Source organism: Beta vulgaris, chromosome 9, assembly GCF_026745355.1.
Source record: "Beta vulgaris subsp. vulgaris cultivar EL10 chromosome 9, EL10.2, whole genome shotgun sequence".
Lineage (NCBI taxonomy): Eukaryota > Viridiplantae > Streptophyta > Magnoliopsida > Caryophyllales > Amaranthaceae > Beta > Beta vulgaris.
In genome coordinates, this window is record NC_079210.1 from 46,069,944 (window position 1) to 46,085,595 (window position 15,652).

At 40.4% G+C, this 15,652-nt stretch overlaps 2 protein-coding genes across 4 annotated transcripts; one reads left to right on the top strand and one right to left on the bottom strand.

The window, feature by feature from the left end:
• Positions 1-971: 971 nt before the first annotated feature.
• LOC109136141 (uncharacterized) lies at positions 972-5,954 on the top strand. Its single transcript, XM_057391896.1, has 2 exons — positions 972-5,186; positions 5,476-5,954. Exon 1 carries the CDS (start codon positions 1,230-1,232, stop codon positions 3,195-3,197), a length of 1,968 nt encoding a protein of 655 aa, XP_057247879.1. The 5' UTR covers positions 972-1,229; the 3' UTR covers positions 3,198-5,186; positions 5,476-5,954.
• LOC104904073 (RNA pseudouridine synthase 4, mitochondrial) lies at positions 4,661-15,652 on the bottom strand. 3 transcript variants are annotated; one of them, XR_008967613.1, is made up of 5 exons: positions 15,300-15,652; positions 12,581-12,669; positions 10,556-10,669; positions 10,293-10,440; positions 9,209-9,523 (listed from the first exon to the last, which is right to left on the bottom strand). XR_008967613.1 is itself a non-coding variant. In XM_057391897.1 (4 exons), exons 1-4 carry the CDS (start codon positions 10,628-10,630, stop codon positions 5,470-5,472), a joined length of 300 nt encoding a protein of 99 aa, XP_057247880.1. In that variant the 5' UTR covers positions 10,631-12,145; the 3' UTR covers positions 4,661-5,469. The 3 variants fall into 3 exon arrangements, 1 of the variants encoding a protein (XP_057247880.1); XR_007269686.2 differs by having other exon boundaries at positions 10,293-10,397; positions 15,300-15,647; XM_057391897.1 differs by lacking the exons at positions 12,581-12,669; positions 15,300-15,652 and adding an exon at positions 4,661-5,500 and having other exon boundaries at positions 9,435-9,523; positions 10,293-10,397; positions 10,556-12,145.

The window sequence follows — 15,652 nt, forward strand, 5'->3', positions numbered from 1 at the left end:
ATTTGCTCTGTTAAAGTCGTATCTCACTAATTATATTATCGAAGAGTTTTTGATTGAGTCCTTAATTTATTTTCATTATTTTTTCTAGGGGAAGTGTGGGGTGCAAGGCAAGGAATTCTAAATGCAATAATAGTAAACTAGTAATAATAATAATACGCAGTTGCAAAAATTTGAGAAATTTGATGCCTTTTTAATTGAACTGGGTTTTCTGGGTTGTTATTATTATCAATTCAAATGTTGGGTTCTTGACTGAATCCACCTGGGATCTCAGAGAAAAAATTGCATTGTGTTTCAATTCTGATTCAAGAAATGATGAAGATTTTGAGCTGGGTTTTGGTGCTTTCGGCTCCTTTTATCAGTTTTTGCATTTCAATCTTTCATTAATTGATGATTTTCATCAAGTGTATATGCTAATTTATTCCTTTTCTTTCATAAAGATTCTTGGTTTTTTAAAATAAAATTTAATGTGTTGTTTGATTAATCTATTGTTATTGGGTAGTTTTTGACTGAAATTTTGTTGTACAATGTGGAAGTTTTAGATAATTGCTGCTTCAATTGTGATTTGGGTGTTTTTTTTTTTATCATTGCTTTTGCATGTATGTGTATGCTTTGCATCTGGGTTATGTTTCATTTGAATGAGCAGCTACATTGTAGGAGTAGTAGTTGAAGTTTAAAGTGGATTTTAGATGCTTGACTATATAAATGGAGAGTATAACAAAGTGGTGATTGTAGAGATAACATGTTAACATTATAGTTGATCATGCTTTTGCTGTGTGATAACTGTGGCTGAGCGGTGGGCTGAGCAAAGATCGATTAGATTTAGACAGTATCTGCTATGAACTGATATTTTAGGGTAAGGGTAATCTAGGTATTATCTTAATGAGTAGCTTAGGAAATAAGCTAGGTAGTTTTGTTAAGAAAATTACTCTATATATAGGGTTAAGGAGAGAGAAGAAAGTTGCTGAAAATTGTTTAAGGAAATATTGGGTGAGCTTTTGAAGTTCAATGGGAGAGAACAAGCCTCTCGAAAGCTTGTAACTATCATTTTATATTGCTGTAATTTTCTGTTTTTCAATCAAATACTCATTTTCTTCCTTAATTTCTGCCATTAAAGTATCCAAGCTATGTCAGTTCATAGCAAATGGTATCAGAGCAGAACAATTCTGGGAGAATAGAGTGTTGATTTTCGAGTTTTCAAAAAAAAAAAAAAAAAAAAAAAAAAATCGTCAATGGAGTTCGCCGGAAAAGGTGCAGCGAAACAGATGGAAATATGGATCCGAGAGGAGTTTGCAGACATGACACGCAAAAGGGATCGAGGTATCTCGAATCTCGACGAAGAAGCGAGAATCCGACGGGAGCTTCAACTCCCTGAGTTTAATGGAAAAAACCTGGATGAATGGATTGAGGATTTGGAAGATTTTGTCCATTTCTTCCGATTAAATGAGGAGTCGAAGTTTAAGGCGGCCATAATCGCATTTGCAGGCGACGCACAACAATGGTTCGAAGAAGAACATCGGCGATGGCCGTTCAATGGGTGGCAGGAAATGAAGAAGCACTTGTTGAGGAGCTTCAATTCTTCGATGACAACTCAGAGGGGTTGGGATGGTATGGTCAAGCACCAGAATATCTCCCCGAGTTACAGTCATGGTGGAATGAGTGATATTACGGGTTGTTGTACCAAGGGTAATGGTAAACTGGTGGTGCCAAAAAGCAACCAAGAAAATCTGGTGTGGCAAGAGAAGGTTGTGGAAGGAACAAAAGAGATTCAGGCAACCTCCAATGTGGACTGTCACACCATGTTCATCGCGATCTCACCTGAATCAAAACCGAAGGGAAGTTTCATGGTGGGGTTAACAACAAAAGAAGTCTCAGAGCAAAAGGGAACAGTAGATGAAGGAGGGCTCAAGGGCTGCAAAAATGGAACGACACCAAGCTGCTTCACCGGTGGCAGGTGCGGTGGTGGGTTTGATAAGGTTGCAGGTGAACCACATGGAGGGAAATTCGAGCGTGGTGGGGCGGCAGAATGTGGATCTGGCGGTGGTCCGGGTAATTCTGCCGGATCTGGTAAGTTCGGTGTTGGAACCGCCTCATATGGTGGCCTGAGAAAAAATTTCGGTGGCTGGAATAGAGGAGAGTGCTTTTCAAAAGGGGCTGCTGCAGCGAGTGGGTCAGGCGGTGGACCCGGTTATTTTGCCGGAGTAAGTTCCGGCGATGGGCTAACCTTCGTCGGCTGTGGAACTTGTGGTGACTTGAAGACGGCAGAAGAGGAGTTTGTGAAGGGTGGATCGGAAGTAAGTGGGTCTGGTGGTGGAACTGGACACTACTCGGGTAAGAGCACCGGCGGTGCTCTCTATGTCTTCGCCGGCGAAAATTCTGGAGGTGGAGTGTATGGAGTACAGTGGAGATTGCACAAGAAGTTTACAGAGGAAGAGGTGTATGGGAGAAGCTTCACGGTAGAAAAAAATCAAAATGAGGAAGGTAAGGATAATTTGGTCAAAACCCAAAAAGTTGACATCACCCCTAATGCTAGGCACGTGCTTCCTTTTTTCTGTCAAAAAGACAACAAATTTATTTTATTTAGTAAAGCAAAGTCTGAAGTTGGGCTCTACCCTTTACAGCCACCTCATTATTCAGTTCATGAGGTCAAAATTATAAATGGGCTTATAAAATCTAAGTCCAACTTTCTGTTATGTCACTCTATCCAAGTTTTAAAAAAAGACCACCCTCACTCCTCCAACCCAGAACCTAGCGGCCCATGTGGATATTTTATTTCTAAACCCACTTTCCTCCCACCAAGTCTGAAACCCATTTACACCTATAATTTTACTCAGCCCAAACCCAATCTCTCTTCCCAGTTTTTCATTTTCCATTTTCCTTCCCTTAAGCCCAATCTGCCACCAAATTGCAAACCCACTTTTGAGAGCCTTACGTCTAAAACTAACCTCACCCCTCCCGCTTATATTTCCACACCCAAACCACCAAACCCAACTTTCCCGCACCAAATTCAAAGTTACGTATCCATCTTTTCCTCCCACCTCAACCATAACTTTATACTCTTTCAAGACAGCTTTCATTTACCTACAACACTCACCAAAGAGGAGCTTGAACGCCAATGGAAGCCGGGCATCAATTTCCAACAAAACAATGTCAACTGCTGCCGAGGTCGGGAATTCAGCGCTGATTACTATCCACCTTGAGGACAAGGTGGAAGTTTGGGCGGCCGGTAATGCTATGAACTGATATTTTAGGGTAAGGGTAATCTAGGTAGTTTTGTTAAGAAAATTACTCTATATATAGGGTTAAGGAGAGAGAAGAAAGTATGCTGAAAATTGTTAAGGAAATATTGGGTGAGCTTTTGAAGTTCAATGGGAGAGAACAAGCCTCTCGAAAGCTTGTAACTATCATTTTATATTGCTGTAATTTTCTGTTTTTCAATCAAATACTCATTTTCTTCCTTAATTTCTGCCATTAAAGTGTCCAAGCTATGTCAGTTCATAGCAGTATCTTACTAGAGCAATGCAATGCCAGTGGGATTGATTAGTGTGACTTTCTATGTATTACCAAGAACTTAGTTTGGCACTAAAAAGAGAGTACGAACAAGGTATAGAAAGGAGTAAATGTGTATATTCAAGCTCCCATCTTGTTGTAAATTTTGAGCCTCTAGTTTATGCTAATTTTATGCTTTGGTGTATTGTTAAGCTAGCTTGGCAAATCCATATTTTTTTTGTATGGTATATTTAGTAAAAGTTAAAGCATTGGCGTCCGAGTATGTAATGAAGAACATCTTACTTTTGGTTGAGTGATGGAAAGAGAGTGATAATATAGTTCAGTAATAATTGAGGATTAGTAACATCTTGTTATATCTATAAAAATTTTGAGCTTCTATTTTATGCTTTGGTGTATTGTTAAGCTTAATGTTAGCTTGGCAGATCCATATTTTTTTTGTATGGTATATTTAGTAAAAGTTAAAGCATTGGCGTCCGAGTATGTAATGAAGAACATCTTACTTTTGGTTGGGTGATGGAAAGAGAGTGATAATAGTTCAGTAATAATTGAGGATTAGTAACATCCTGTTATATCTATAAAAATGAGGATTGAGGAGTTGGGACTATATCACAATTATTTCTAGATGGAGAGTAAGTACAACTTGGATTATCCCTATCCAGTGTATGTAGTTGAAGATATTAGGAAGTTCATGAATGCAAGTGACAAAGGTAGAGGACTGGAGGTATATGGTAGTATTTATTCTGAGTGTCAAGACAATCTTCTTTATAACTTCAAGTAGATACAGTCATGTCTTATGGCTTCAATTGAACTGCTCTTATTTTCTATCAGTCATCCCTAACTGAATCTGCATTGATTCAGTGTTCCTGTTCTCTCGATGTAGAAGCGTCGAAACTTTTATGTTGTGAAATGCTTGTAAACAAATAGAGGTATCACTGTATCAACAATTATAGACACATGTACTGCATCAATACAAGGATTTTGGTTGTAACCTTTAACATGTAGAAGTCGGATTACTTATTAGACCTCTAGCACTTAATAAGTAACAAGTAATTTTTCTTAGTCACAATAATCTATTGTCTTGAAATTACTCCTAGAATATGAGTCATAGTGCCTCAAAATTCGGTGCTTGTGCTGTTTTTTTTCTGGCCCTGGGTGTTAGAAGAAGCGAGATGGTTAAGTTTATGTCAGAGTTATGCTACTAAGTCCTACAGGTTATCAAAACAGTTGTAAAGTTTCATGGATGTTTTATATTATGTTGCTTCCCTCATGCCTTATATTCATATGATTGTTCGTCACAGTTTGGGTTCAAGGTGTTTTTTCACCTCCAAGGAAAAAGGAAGATTTGGTTTTTGCAATCATGAATGATTTTTCTATGATGTTTGCTCTTTTTTCACTACAAGTTTGATAGCAATTTATCCTCATTCATGCTATTCATTTCTTCTGAAATATACTGTGAAATAGTTCTTATTGCTTTTCTTAGTGTCACCTTATAATTATTTCTAATTTGATTTATCTATATAATGTAGTGAAGCAGTAACCACTATATCTTGTTTTTGCTCCTAAAATTTCGTCTGAAACATATCATGCAGACACCCACTAATGATGACTGCATTATTGCAACCAACGATCTTCATGAATCTGCAACTATTGTTATAACATATTGTTATGATGAAAATGAGGTATTGATCTATGTTACATTTTTAATTTATTGCATATGTAACTAAAATTTGATTAGTAGATGACTAGTATGAACAACTGAGCATGGCTCGGGCCCTGAACTAGTTTTCAATGGTGGAGAGAAAATTTAGACAAAAGATATATTGTCCATGCAGTGATGCAAGGCTTGTTATTATGATTCTCATACCTATGCTGTTTTGCAGCAAGTTTAGGCAATGTAGACAAGTAGATATCATTAGGTAGTAGTCAGGCATGAACTATTCGGTGTTGACATTGGTCTCTATTTTACAGGTTTCCCATTGTCCGGAACTTAATCCTGGTCATAAAAAATTACGCCTTTTTCAAGAGGGATTGGAGGCCATTAAGAGAATAACAACTGCTACAGCAGACTTCTATTTTGTTCTCTATTCCATCTACATGTCATGATAGTGTTGTAGATAATCTTCTCTCTTTCTGTAAATGTATTAGGTATAGGGTATGAGTATGTGTGTGTATTGTTAATTACGTATTGCGTGTGTGGTATGTGGTATAAGAGCATTCTTATTCATGATTGAGAATAAAGATCAAGTTGATGATCATGAAAAAAGTGCTCTTAGTCACAATTGAAAAAAAGATTGTGAGGTGAGTGGATTGGGAGAAAAAAAATACATGGGATGAGTGAAATGATGAATAAGATTTTAGGATGAGAGATGCCAAGTGTCACATTTTGAGTGGATTTTAAAATATTGCAACGATTTTATTTTAGAAAATACAAAGTGAGATATCTTTTATTACACCAATAGCTCGTTAAAAAAAATTCCAACTATTTATTAATTTTCTCTAATTTTGCTTATTTTATATGAAATATATTTCATTTTTACATTTCAAAAAAATAAAAAGTAAAGAATAAGAGAGAGAAATATAGTTGGATGGGTCAAAAAGTAAGAGAGAAAGAGAAAAAACGTTGGGATGATTTTTTTTGTTGTTGGTTAAGAGGATGAGAATATTTGTACCATGAGCATGGTATATTATTTTTTGAAATGTACACTTGGGTGTATTTGAGTGGTAACCCCTACCCCCTCCTACCTACCCCTACCCCCCTGCCCGTCCTACCCCTCTACCCCTACCCCCGTCCTACCCCATCTACCCCTAACCCCCCTTCTACCTCGTCCACCCCCGTCCTACCCTTCTACCCCTCTTTCCCCCTCTACCTAGCCCTCTCCTCTCCTACCCCTCTACCCTTACCCCCCCGTCCTACCCCTCTATCCCACCTATCCCCTCTACCCCCATCCTACCCACCCTCTACCCACCCTACCCTACCCCTACCCCCTCTCCTACCCCCATCCTACCCTACCCCTCCTACCCCGTCCTACACCCCTACCCCTCCCTCCTACCCCGTCCTACACCCCTACCCCTACCCCTACCCTACCCACCCGTCCTACACCCTACCCCTCCCCTCCTACCCCCGTCTACCCTCTAACCCCGTCCTACCCCTCCTACCCCTCCCTCCTACCCCTCTACCCTACCCCTCTACCTACCCTCCTACCCCCCCCTCTCCTACCCCCTACCCCCTCCTAGCCCTCTACCCCCTACCCCCTCCTACCCTCTACCCCCCTACCCCTCCTACCCCTACCCCTACCCCCCTCCTACCCCTCTCCCCCCCCCTCCTACCCCTCTACCCCTACCCCCTCCTACCTCTACCCCATCCTACCCCTACCCCCCTCTCCTACCCCATCCTACCCTACCCCTCACCCTACCCCTACCCACCTCTCCTACCCCCCATCCTACCCTACCCCGTCCTACACCCAACCCCTCCTCCTCCTACCCCTCCTACCCCCATCCTACCCTTCCTACCCCTCCCCTCCTACCCCTCTACCCTACCCCTTGTCCTACCCCTCTACCCCTACCCCCTCCTACCCCTCTACCCCCTCCTACCCTCTACCCCTACCCCCTACCTCCTCCTACCCTCTACCCCCACCCTCCTACCCCTACCTCCTACCCCTCTACCCCCCACCCCCGTCCTACCCCTTCCTACCCCTCCCCTCCTACCCCTCTACCCTACCCTTGTCCTACCCCTCTACCCCCTACCCCCTCCTACCCTACCCCCTCCTACCCCTCTACCCCTCCTACCCCCTCCTACCCCTCCTACCCCCCTCCTACCCCTCTACCCCCTACCCCCTACCCTCCTCCTACCCCTCTACCCCCTACCCCCTCCTACCCTACCCCCTCCTACCCCTCTACCCCCCTACCCCCCCGTCCTACCCTCCCGTCCTACCCCCTTCCTACCCTCCCTCCTACCCCTCTACCCTTACCGCCGTCCTACCCCTCTACCCCATACCTCGTCCTACCCTACCCGTCTACCCCTACCCCCCTCCTACCCCGTCCTATCCCACTCCCTGTCTACCCTCCTTCCCCCTCTACCCCTACCCCCCATCCTACCCTCTACCCTTACCCATGTCCTACCCTTCTATCCCCACCCCCTCTACCCCTACCCCCCGTCCTACCCTCTACCCACCTATCCCTCTACCCTACCCCTACCCCCATCCTACCCCTCCTACCCTACCCCCTCCTACCCTCTCCAATCCCCATCCTACCCCTCTACCCTACCCCATCCTACCCCTACTCCCGTCCTACCCCCTACCCCTACACCCCGTCCTACCCCCTCCTACCCCACCCCCTCCTACCTCGTCCTACCCCTCTACCCCCTACCCCTACCCCGTCCACCCTCTACCCCCTACCCCACCCCCCTTACCCCGTCCTACCCCTTTACCCTGTCCTACCCCCGTCCTACCCTCTACCCCTACCCCCATCCTACCCCTCTACCCTACCCCCTCCCCGTCTTACCTCTAACCCGTCCTACCCCTCTACCCCGTCCCTTACCCCCGTCCTACCTCTACCCCTACCCCCATCCTACCCTCTACCCCTACCCCCTCCCCGTCTTACCCCTCTAACCCGTCCTACCCCTCTAACCCGTCCTACCCTCTACCCTACCCCTACCCTACCCCTACCCCTACCCTACCCCTACCCCTCTACCCTCCTTCCCCTCTACCCTACCCCCCTCCTACCCATCTACCCCTCCTACCCCACCCCCGTCCTACCCTCTACCCTTACCCCCCACCTACCCCCACCCTCGTCCTACCCTCCTTCCCCTCTACCTTTACCCCCGTCCTACCCCTCTACCCCACTTATCCCCTCTACCCCTACCCCCGTCCTACTCCTCTACCCCACCTATCCCCTCTACCCCTACCCCTACCCCTCTACCCTCCTACCCCCGTCCTACTCCTCTACCCTACCGCCCGTCCTACCCTCTACCCTACCCCTCCTACCCCCCTTCCCCCTACCCCCTCGTCCTACCCCTACCCACCCCTTACCCAACTTACCCCCCACCCCTTACCCCAACTTACCCCCACCTACCCCCTCCCCATACCCCCTACCTACCTCTACCCCTTACCTCCTCCTACCTACTCTCCTACCTACCCCCTACCCTCCTACCTACCCCCTACCCCTTATCCCCTCCTACCCCTACCTCCTTACCTCCCTACCTACCCCCTAAAACTGAGCTACTTGAATTATTTTTATTCACCAAAATTGAGCTACTATGTTTACATTGTCGATAACCCAACTTTTGCTTAAGATAAATTAGAAGAGGTCAAGGAAATGCTAAACAAAAGAGAATGTTGCATCTTGAATTATTTTTACATTGTCGATTTATTGCAATATTCATGAGAGATTACTAATGGGTACTCTTCTTCTTGCCCAAATAAAGAAGATTGGAGCCTCTTGTTTATTGAATACTGATTAAAAAGGGATTTCTTGAGGGAGTGAAATTAATTAAATTATTTTTCGGGTAGACAGTAAAGTATAAAAGCTCCAATTACAGAAAGAGAAAGGAGAAAATCTCGTAAATTTAGGGGGAAGATAGAATATGTCAAAATCTGTCATGACTGTGAGTTGGGTTTTGCTGGCGGAACAAGTGAATAGGGTTATGGGGAAAAAAACGTATTTTAAATATCACCATGAGGCATGGAGCTGCCATTATCCAAGCTTCAGTTTAGATTTTTAAATGTATTTTAATAATTTGGGCCCCCAAAACAGGGACCCTATTCTAAATGTCACCATGAGACAAAGTGAGGTCTTCTGTAATTTGGGCCCCCAAAACAGGGACCCTATTCTAAAAGAATGAAAAAAAATTCTAGTTGATATTGTGACTATCAGACCCCTTGCTTGGAACATAGGAAAAAGAGAAAAAGGAAGAGAGAGAGTGTGTATACCTCCCATATAATAGCTGATCTGCTGATGCTAGATATTTACCATTATGAGAAAATTGCAAGTACCACACTTCATCTTGGTGTCCTAAAATCTGTGCATACATCAGTAGATCGGGTTCCATTTCAAGAGAGAACCAACTATCACATCTAGATGACCAATCACAAATGGGACTAAAATGCCATTTTCTCAAATCAGATGAAAATTACAGACACCCCAGGTAAGGTCGGAGATAGAGATTAGAGGAAACAAGTTAAATATTCAAAAGGGAAGTTAGATCGGGAAAATACGGCAATCAGATGTAAATTGCATAAGGGTAACTAATTTTTATTCTAAGTATTTAGTTGATACTCCCTCCGTTTCTTTTTATTCTACATACTTTCCTTTTTGGGAATCGCTTCCTTTTATATTACAAAGTGTTATTATAACTTTCTAGAATGTGGGCCCACACACCTTTTGCCAATCGAACCCCATGTGATCTACTTTCTAGTAACTTACTCTTCGGTCTCATACTTTTCCTCTCCATCTCTCATACATTGTCATTTTTCCTTGATTATAATGAAAAGCAAAGTGTGTAGATTAATTAGGATTGAAGGGAGAACATTTTATGAAGATCGGATGTTTAGTGACCAGCTTAAAAATTAATCCAAAGCATCACTGCAAATTTATTATACTTGAGACAGCTTCAAAGAGTGGGAAAAAGTAACAGAGCAACACAGGCTGTGTACACCTGATCCAAGACTAACTACTAACTAGTACCAAGTACTTCTGGTTACGTGTTAAGAGTATAAAAGTTAAATAAGGAAACTGAGTAGGCATAAGATCAATAGTTGATGTAAGAGGTTAAGGGCAAGAGCAAGCACCTTTGCCAGTGGTACTGAGATCAATCCTTTGGACTGTTTAGGAACCCCAAAGACAAGGGCCAAGTATCTTTTCTGTAGGATTTTCTTTCCCCAGTCAATCTCTCGCTGAAAATAACAAATAACTTTAGCTTCATTATCACGGTTAATCCTAAAGCAATGAAGACAAAAAAAAATCCTCAGGAAACAGAAACAGCTCTTGAATTAGATATTATCTGATGACTGTCAAGCAGACATTACTAAAACTGAAACATACAGCAACTTACATCTTCTGATATACCAATAGTTTTCTCGCGAAAAATTGAGTGAAGAATTGTTGCGCTTGTTTGTGTTCTTCCCATCACCAAGACTCCACTACTATCGCTATCGAGTCTGTGGACCTTAAAGAAACATGAACTGTTCAACAACAGGCTTACGTAAACATGAAAGCAAGACACTGAAGATGTTTCAACCTTGTTCTCACACTTTTAAATACTGATAATTGCTCAGAGTTTGCTTCTACTCAACCTTGCATATTCAATAAGCTTCAGAAATTTTCATGCACCATGTCATCATAAAGTCATTCAGTGGTTCGATTTGCATAATCCATCACCCTTGATGACACATGCAAAGCAAAGTAAAATGGGGCAGCGATGAAAGTGCAAAAAGAAATGATTTACAAAAGAAGTAGAAAGGGGTAGTTTGGAAAATGATGAAATGGGTAAGTTAGCAGAGGTGAGGAAGGGAAATTGAGATGATCAGTGGTAAGGGGAGGTTTGTATTTGAGGTCATTCAGAAAGTTAGCGGGAGAATTTCACCTTAGGGAAGTTTCCAGTTTCTACCTCCCAAATGTAAGTAGGTTGTATTTGATCCTAAATCATCAGCTTTTTCTATCAATACAACCATATCTCTTCTATTCTGCCTTAAACTAATCCAATTCTGCAAATAACTTGCTGTTTCTTACAAATTCTAGTGAGTTCTTACAACAGTGCACATGAAATAGTAGTATATATTTCGACATCTTCCAAAAGAGACCAAGTTCTTTCATAAATAAATATATAGTTTTCTCATCATTCCTTTTCAAAAGGCTACTTCTTACCCCCCACCTGGGTTCACCGGAAAAGTCTGAATGTACAGAAATTTGCAACTCCGCCTAAAGAATACCAATTCAGTTAGCTAACAATAGCTCTATGGGTAAAACTTTAGTGGGATAAAGGATTTAAGAAGTCAGGTCGAAGAACCAAATAGAGAAAAAAAATTGAGAGATATACAGAATGTATTCTTGACATTCTCCAGAAAGGTTCATACATTTCAGCACTTGCCACTAGTCACAACTCACAAGGTTGACACAATAGTTCATGAGTTCCATACTGAAATTATTGTTCACACAACAACCACTGAATCCACCAAGTGTTCTAGGCTTCTAGCCAACCAAGAGCATCAGCAAGCAGCAATGCACATGACGACTTACGATACCATCACCCCCATTAATCCTAACAACAAAAACCGCAGGGTAACAAAGGAGCTTTAACGTAAAGAGCTTAGTTCACCCCTGCGCTGGAAGATGGCAAAGAGGTTGTTTCTGTTATAACAGGAAAGGATGTAACAAACTTACTAACTCACAATTAAAGATTTTAATAAATTCCATTTTTTTTAGAACTGTAAACACCTTAGTGACTTTTTCCGCATTGCTAAAAATGGGAAGAAGCAAGCAATAATATTTGTTATAGAAATTAGACAAAAGTTAATTCCAGCTCTCACTTTTTGTTACCCCAGCCAACTATATTTACTCTTCTCTCACACAGTTTCTCCCCACATTCTAATTTACTACATGCAGAGGAACCCAAGTAGCATAAACTATAATAGTAAAGCACAGAACTCTATCCCAAATTTTACATATCATCAGAAAATTTGTACACATTAGCTTTGATGTTAAATCACCAAAAGCCATTATTGGCTTGGGATTTTTGGGATTTTGCAAAGCATGTCCTCCAACCTCAAATGCAAACACCTAACCCCCCCCCCCCCTCAAACATCTCCCCAACTTAATTCAAATGGGATTCTCTCCTCCATGATCAAAACGGATGCCTCTTTCGGGGATATCTCCTCACCAGTGGGCCTTGGTGGGATCATCAGAGACAAACGAGGGCAATGGACTAAAGGCTTTTGAAAGCAAACTTATGCAGCTTCTCCCTTAATGGCCTAGTTACTAAGTATTAAAGAATGAAAAAAAATTCCAGTTGATATTGTGTGTAGACCCCTTGCTTGGAATATAGGAAAAAGAGAAAAAGGAAGAGAGATAGTGTGTATACCTCCCATATAATAGCTGATATGCTGATGCTAGATATTTACCATTATGAGAAAATTGCAAGACGCACACTTCATCTTGGTGTCCTAAAATCTGTGCATACATCAGTAGATCAGGTTCCATTTCAAGAGAGAACCAACTGTCACATCTAGATGACCAATCACAAATGGGACTAAAATGCCATTTTCTCAAATCAGATGAAAATTGCAGACACCCCAGGTAAGGTCGGAGATAGAGATTAGAGGAAACAAGTTAAATATTCAAAAGGGAAGTTAGATCGGGAAAATACGGCAATTTTTTCTTGAAACCGAACCCTAATTAAGTGAAATATTCAGAAATAATGAGAAGATACAGAGCAAAAGTCATGAACGCATAAGATACCTCATATATTCTCGTTCTTTAACTTCAATGTTTTTATAATCCGGTTTTTCCCTTATGGATTTGGATCATTTTAGAGTAGAATATTAATGACGATTTAAATTAGCACGAATATTTTTGTGTATAAATTGAGATAAAATAGTTATCTAGACCTAATTTTAGAATAGGTTGCAAGCAAATATTCTGAGGTTATAATAGATATAATTTTATACATTTATAGGCTATAGTAAATATTGCAGTGTATTACTGTTAGAAATAAGCATGTAAGTAGCTAAGCTAAACAATACAAAACAGAATTAAATCATCACCACATTGGATAAGTACTTTACGTAAATCAATGACAAGTCAAGCTTCAAGAGAACAAAGAGTAGTTGTAGCTTCAAGACAGAACAGACTAACAGTCAAAAGAGCTTTGATCTTTAAAGTCTAAACCTCTTCAAGGAAATAAATCTTATTCTAAACCTAGTTCACCACCCAACAAGTTCCTTTTCTACCAATTGGATCAAACATCCTTCTCCTCCCACAGAAACTTACTCATAATTGAGTAAGAACAAGTATTAGCATGAACACTCAGCACAGGCAAAAAAGAAAATGTGAAATCAACGTCAACCAGAGAACAAGTGACATTGTACCAAGATCGTATTCCATAGGGTCCAGAGATCTTAGAAAAATATCAAAAACAGTACGTTTACAACTTTACATCCTTAGTAATGGCAGTTTCACATAAACGACGCACACAATTAAAAACTATGCATGAACAGGCAAACTAAGGGTGTAATTCTCCTCAACTTAATTCAATTTCAGAGAAGTTTTAGAAAATTAAAGTACAGATAATTAAAGAGAAATTCAGACAAGTTAAATTTGAATAATTAAGGCCTAAAAGTTTATTCTTTTCAACTTATCTTACATTTTCAGAAAAAATAAAAGACATTCAGATAGAGAGAGTCAAAAAAATGCACTAAAGAACAAAATAAGTTCAGAAAGTTCAGAAAAATATAGAAATATATGTTGAAGTGAACAAACATTTAGCGGCGCGTTTGGTAATCGTTGATAAATTGTGGTAATGTAAATGAAATTTAAGTGTAATGTTATTAGGGAAGCACCCTTAAAATCTCCATAGGGATGCATTTTTCTCTATGGGCAAGCAATCTCACCCCTAAACTTGTGTTTTTGTCTCCAAGGGGAAGCAATTTTTATTACAACTCATTACCACCTACAAGGTGGTATTGGATGGGAATGGAAATTTTAGATGAAAAGTAGGTATTTTAGGATAAATTAGCATTACCATGGGAAAGGGCAATGATATTCTTCACAACTTTACACATATTCATTCCCATTACCACCATTTATAACCAACGACCAGACGAGCCGTAGAAGTTCAATATATATAAGCTAAAGAAACCACCTAAGTTTCAACAAGTTCTAGTAAGTACTTAAATTGATACAAGAAATTTACAGGCGCGGAATGCTAGTCCGATAAGCAACAACATATAGTATATTTTTTGTACACCTGAAGAAGGCAGATAAATTACATAAGAATTAGAGTGTTCTTACTAGGAGATTCCAACTCAAAGATCAACCCAGAGAATCATCATATTCATTACAGCTTAATCAACTTTGACCACAGGAAAGGAGTACTAAAATAGCAAGAAGAGGAGGAAACATAAAGGTTCAATGAACAGAGGCAATGTTAAGATATAAAGGTTCAATGAACAGAGGCAATGTTAAGAGAACAAAATCACATACAATCATAACCCAAACGATCAAGAATTGAACAAAATCACATACAATCATAACCCAAATTATCAAGAATTGAGCAAAATCACATAAAAGCTTAAACCCAAATCCTCAACAATTCACTAAAATTAAGGGCCTGTTCTCCCCAGCTTATTTTCAATTCAGTTCAATTCAGTTCAATTCAGTTCAGTTCAGTTCAATTCAGTTCAATTCAGATCAGTTCAGTTCAGTTCAGACCAGTTCAGTTCAGCTCTTGACAATACTTTTACTCTCACATATCACTATTCATTTTAGTTCAGTTCAATTCAGTTCAGTTCAGTTCAGATCAGTTCAGTTCAGATCAGTTCAATTCAGTTCAGTTCAATTCAATTCAATTCAGTTCAGCTGTTTTATGCCGAAGAGAACAGGCCCTAAGAGATATGTTCAATCAAAACGCAATAACGTATCCCACACTGAACCCCCAAAATCCAAATATCTCTCTAATAATCTTACGTTACCAAGTAAATAAAATTATATCATATACAAATTTCTGAAATCTAATTTATGGGCATATAACCTACATAATTTAAATCTTAAAACTAATAATAAAAATTTAATCGTAAACAAACCTTCAAAGTTTATTTTTTTGGGAGATCCAAATTTCAGATGTCGCCGAAAAACCAGATGTTCAATTTATTTTCTCTCACTCTTCTTATCTTCGATGCTGAAAATACGAAATGAAATTATGTGTTGATTTTCATCTCAAGTTTTGACGTATGTAACTAAAATGGATGAATCTAAATGTTAGAGAGAGACATGGAAAATGTAATCGAGGGTTAGGGCAAATTGTGTAACGGTTATTTTTTTGTATGTTTCTTTCTCTTTGAGTCTTTGTTAAGATTGTGGGATACCGTAAGAGAAATTTGGGGGTTTGTCTCAACTATATATATACGGCACATTCAATATTTTTTTTTTTACACAT

Excerpts from the sequence above, each read along its gene's own strand:
- LOC109136141 (XM_057391896.1), top strand. The coding sequence starts at position 1,230 with ATGGAGTTCGCCGGAAAAGGTGCAGCGAAACAGATGGAAATATGGATC.
- LOC104904073 (XM_057391897.1), bottom strand. The coding sequence starts at position 10,630 with ATGGGAAGAACACAAACAAGCGCAACAATTCTTCACTCAATTTTTCGC. Across the intron at positions 10,398-10,555 it reads CTATTGGTATATCAGAAGAT|CGAGAGATTGACTGGGGAAA; the intron begins GTAAGTTGCTGT and ends TGTTATTTTCAG. Across the intron at positions 9,524-10,292 it reads TCTCAGTACCACTGGCAAAG|ATTTTAGGACACCAAGATGA; the intron begins GTGCTTGCTCTT and ends ATGTATGCACAG.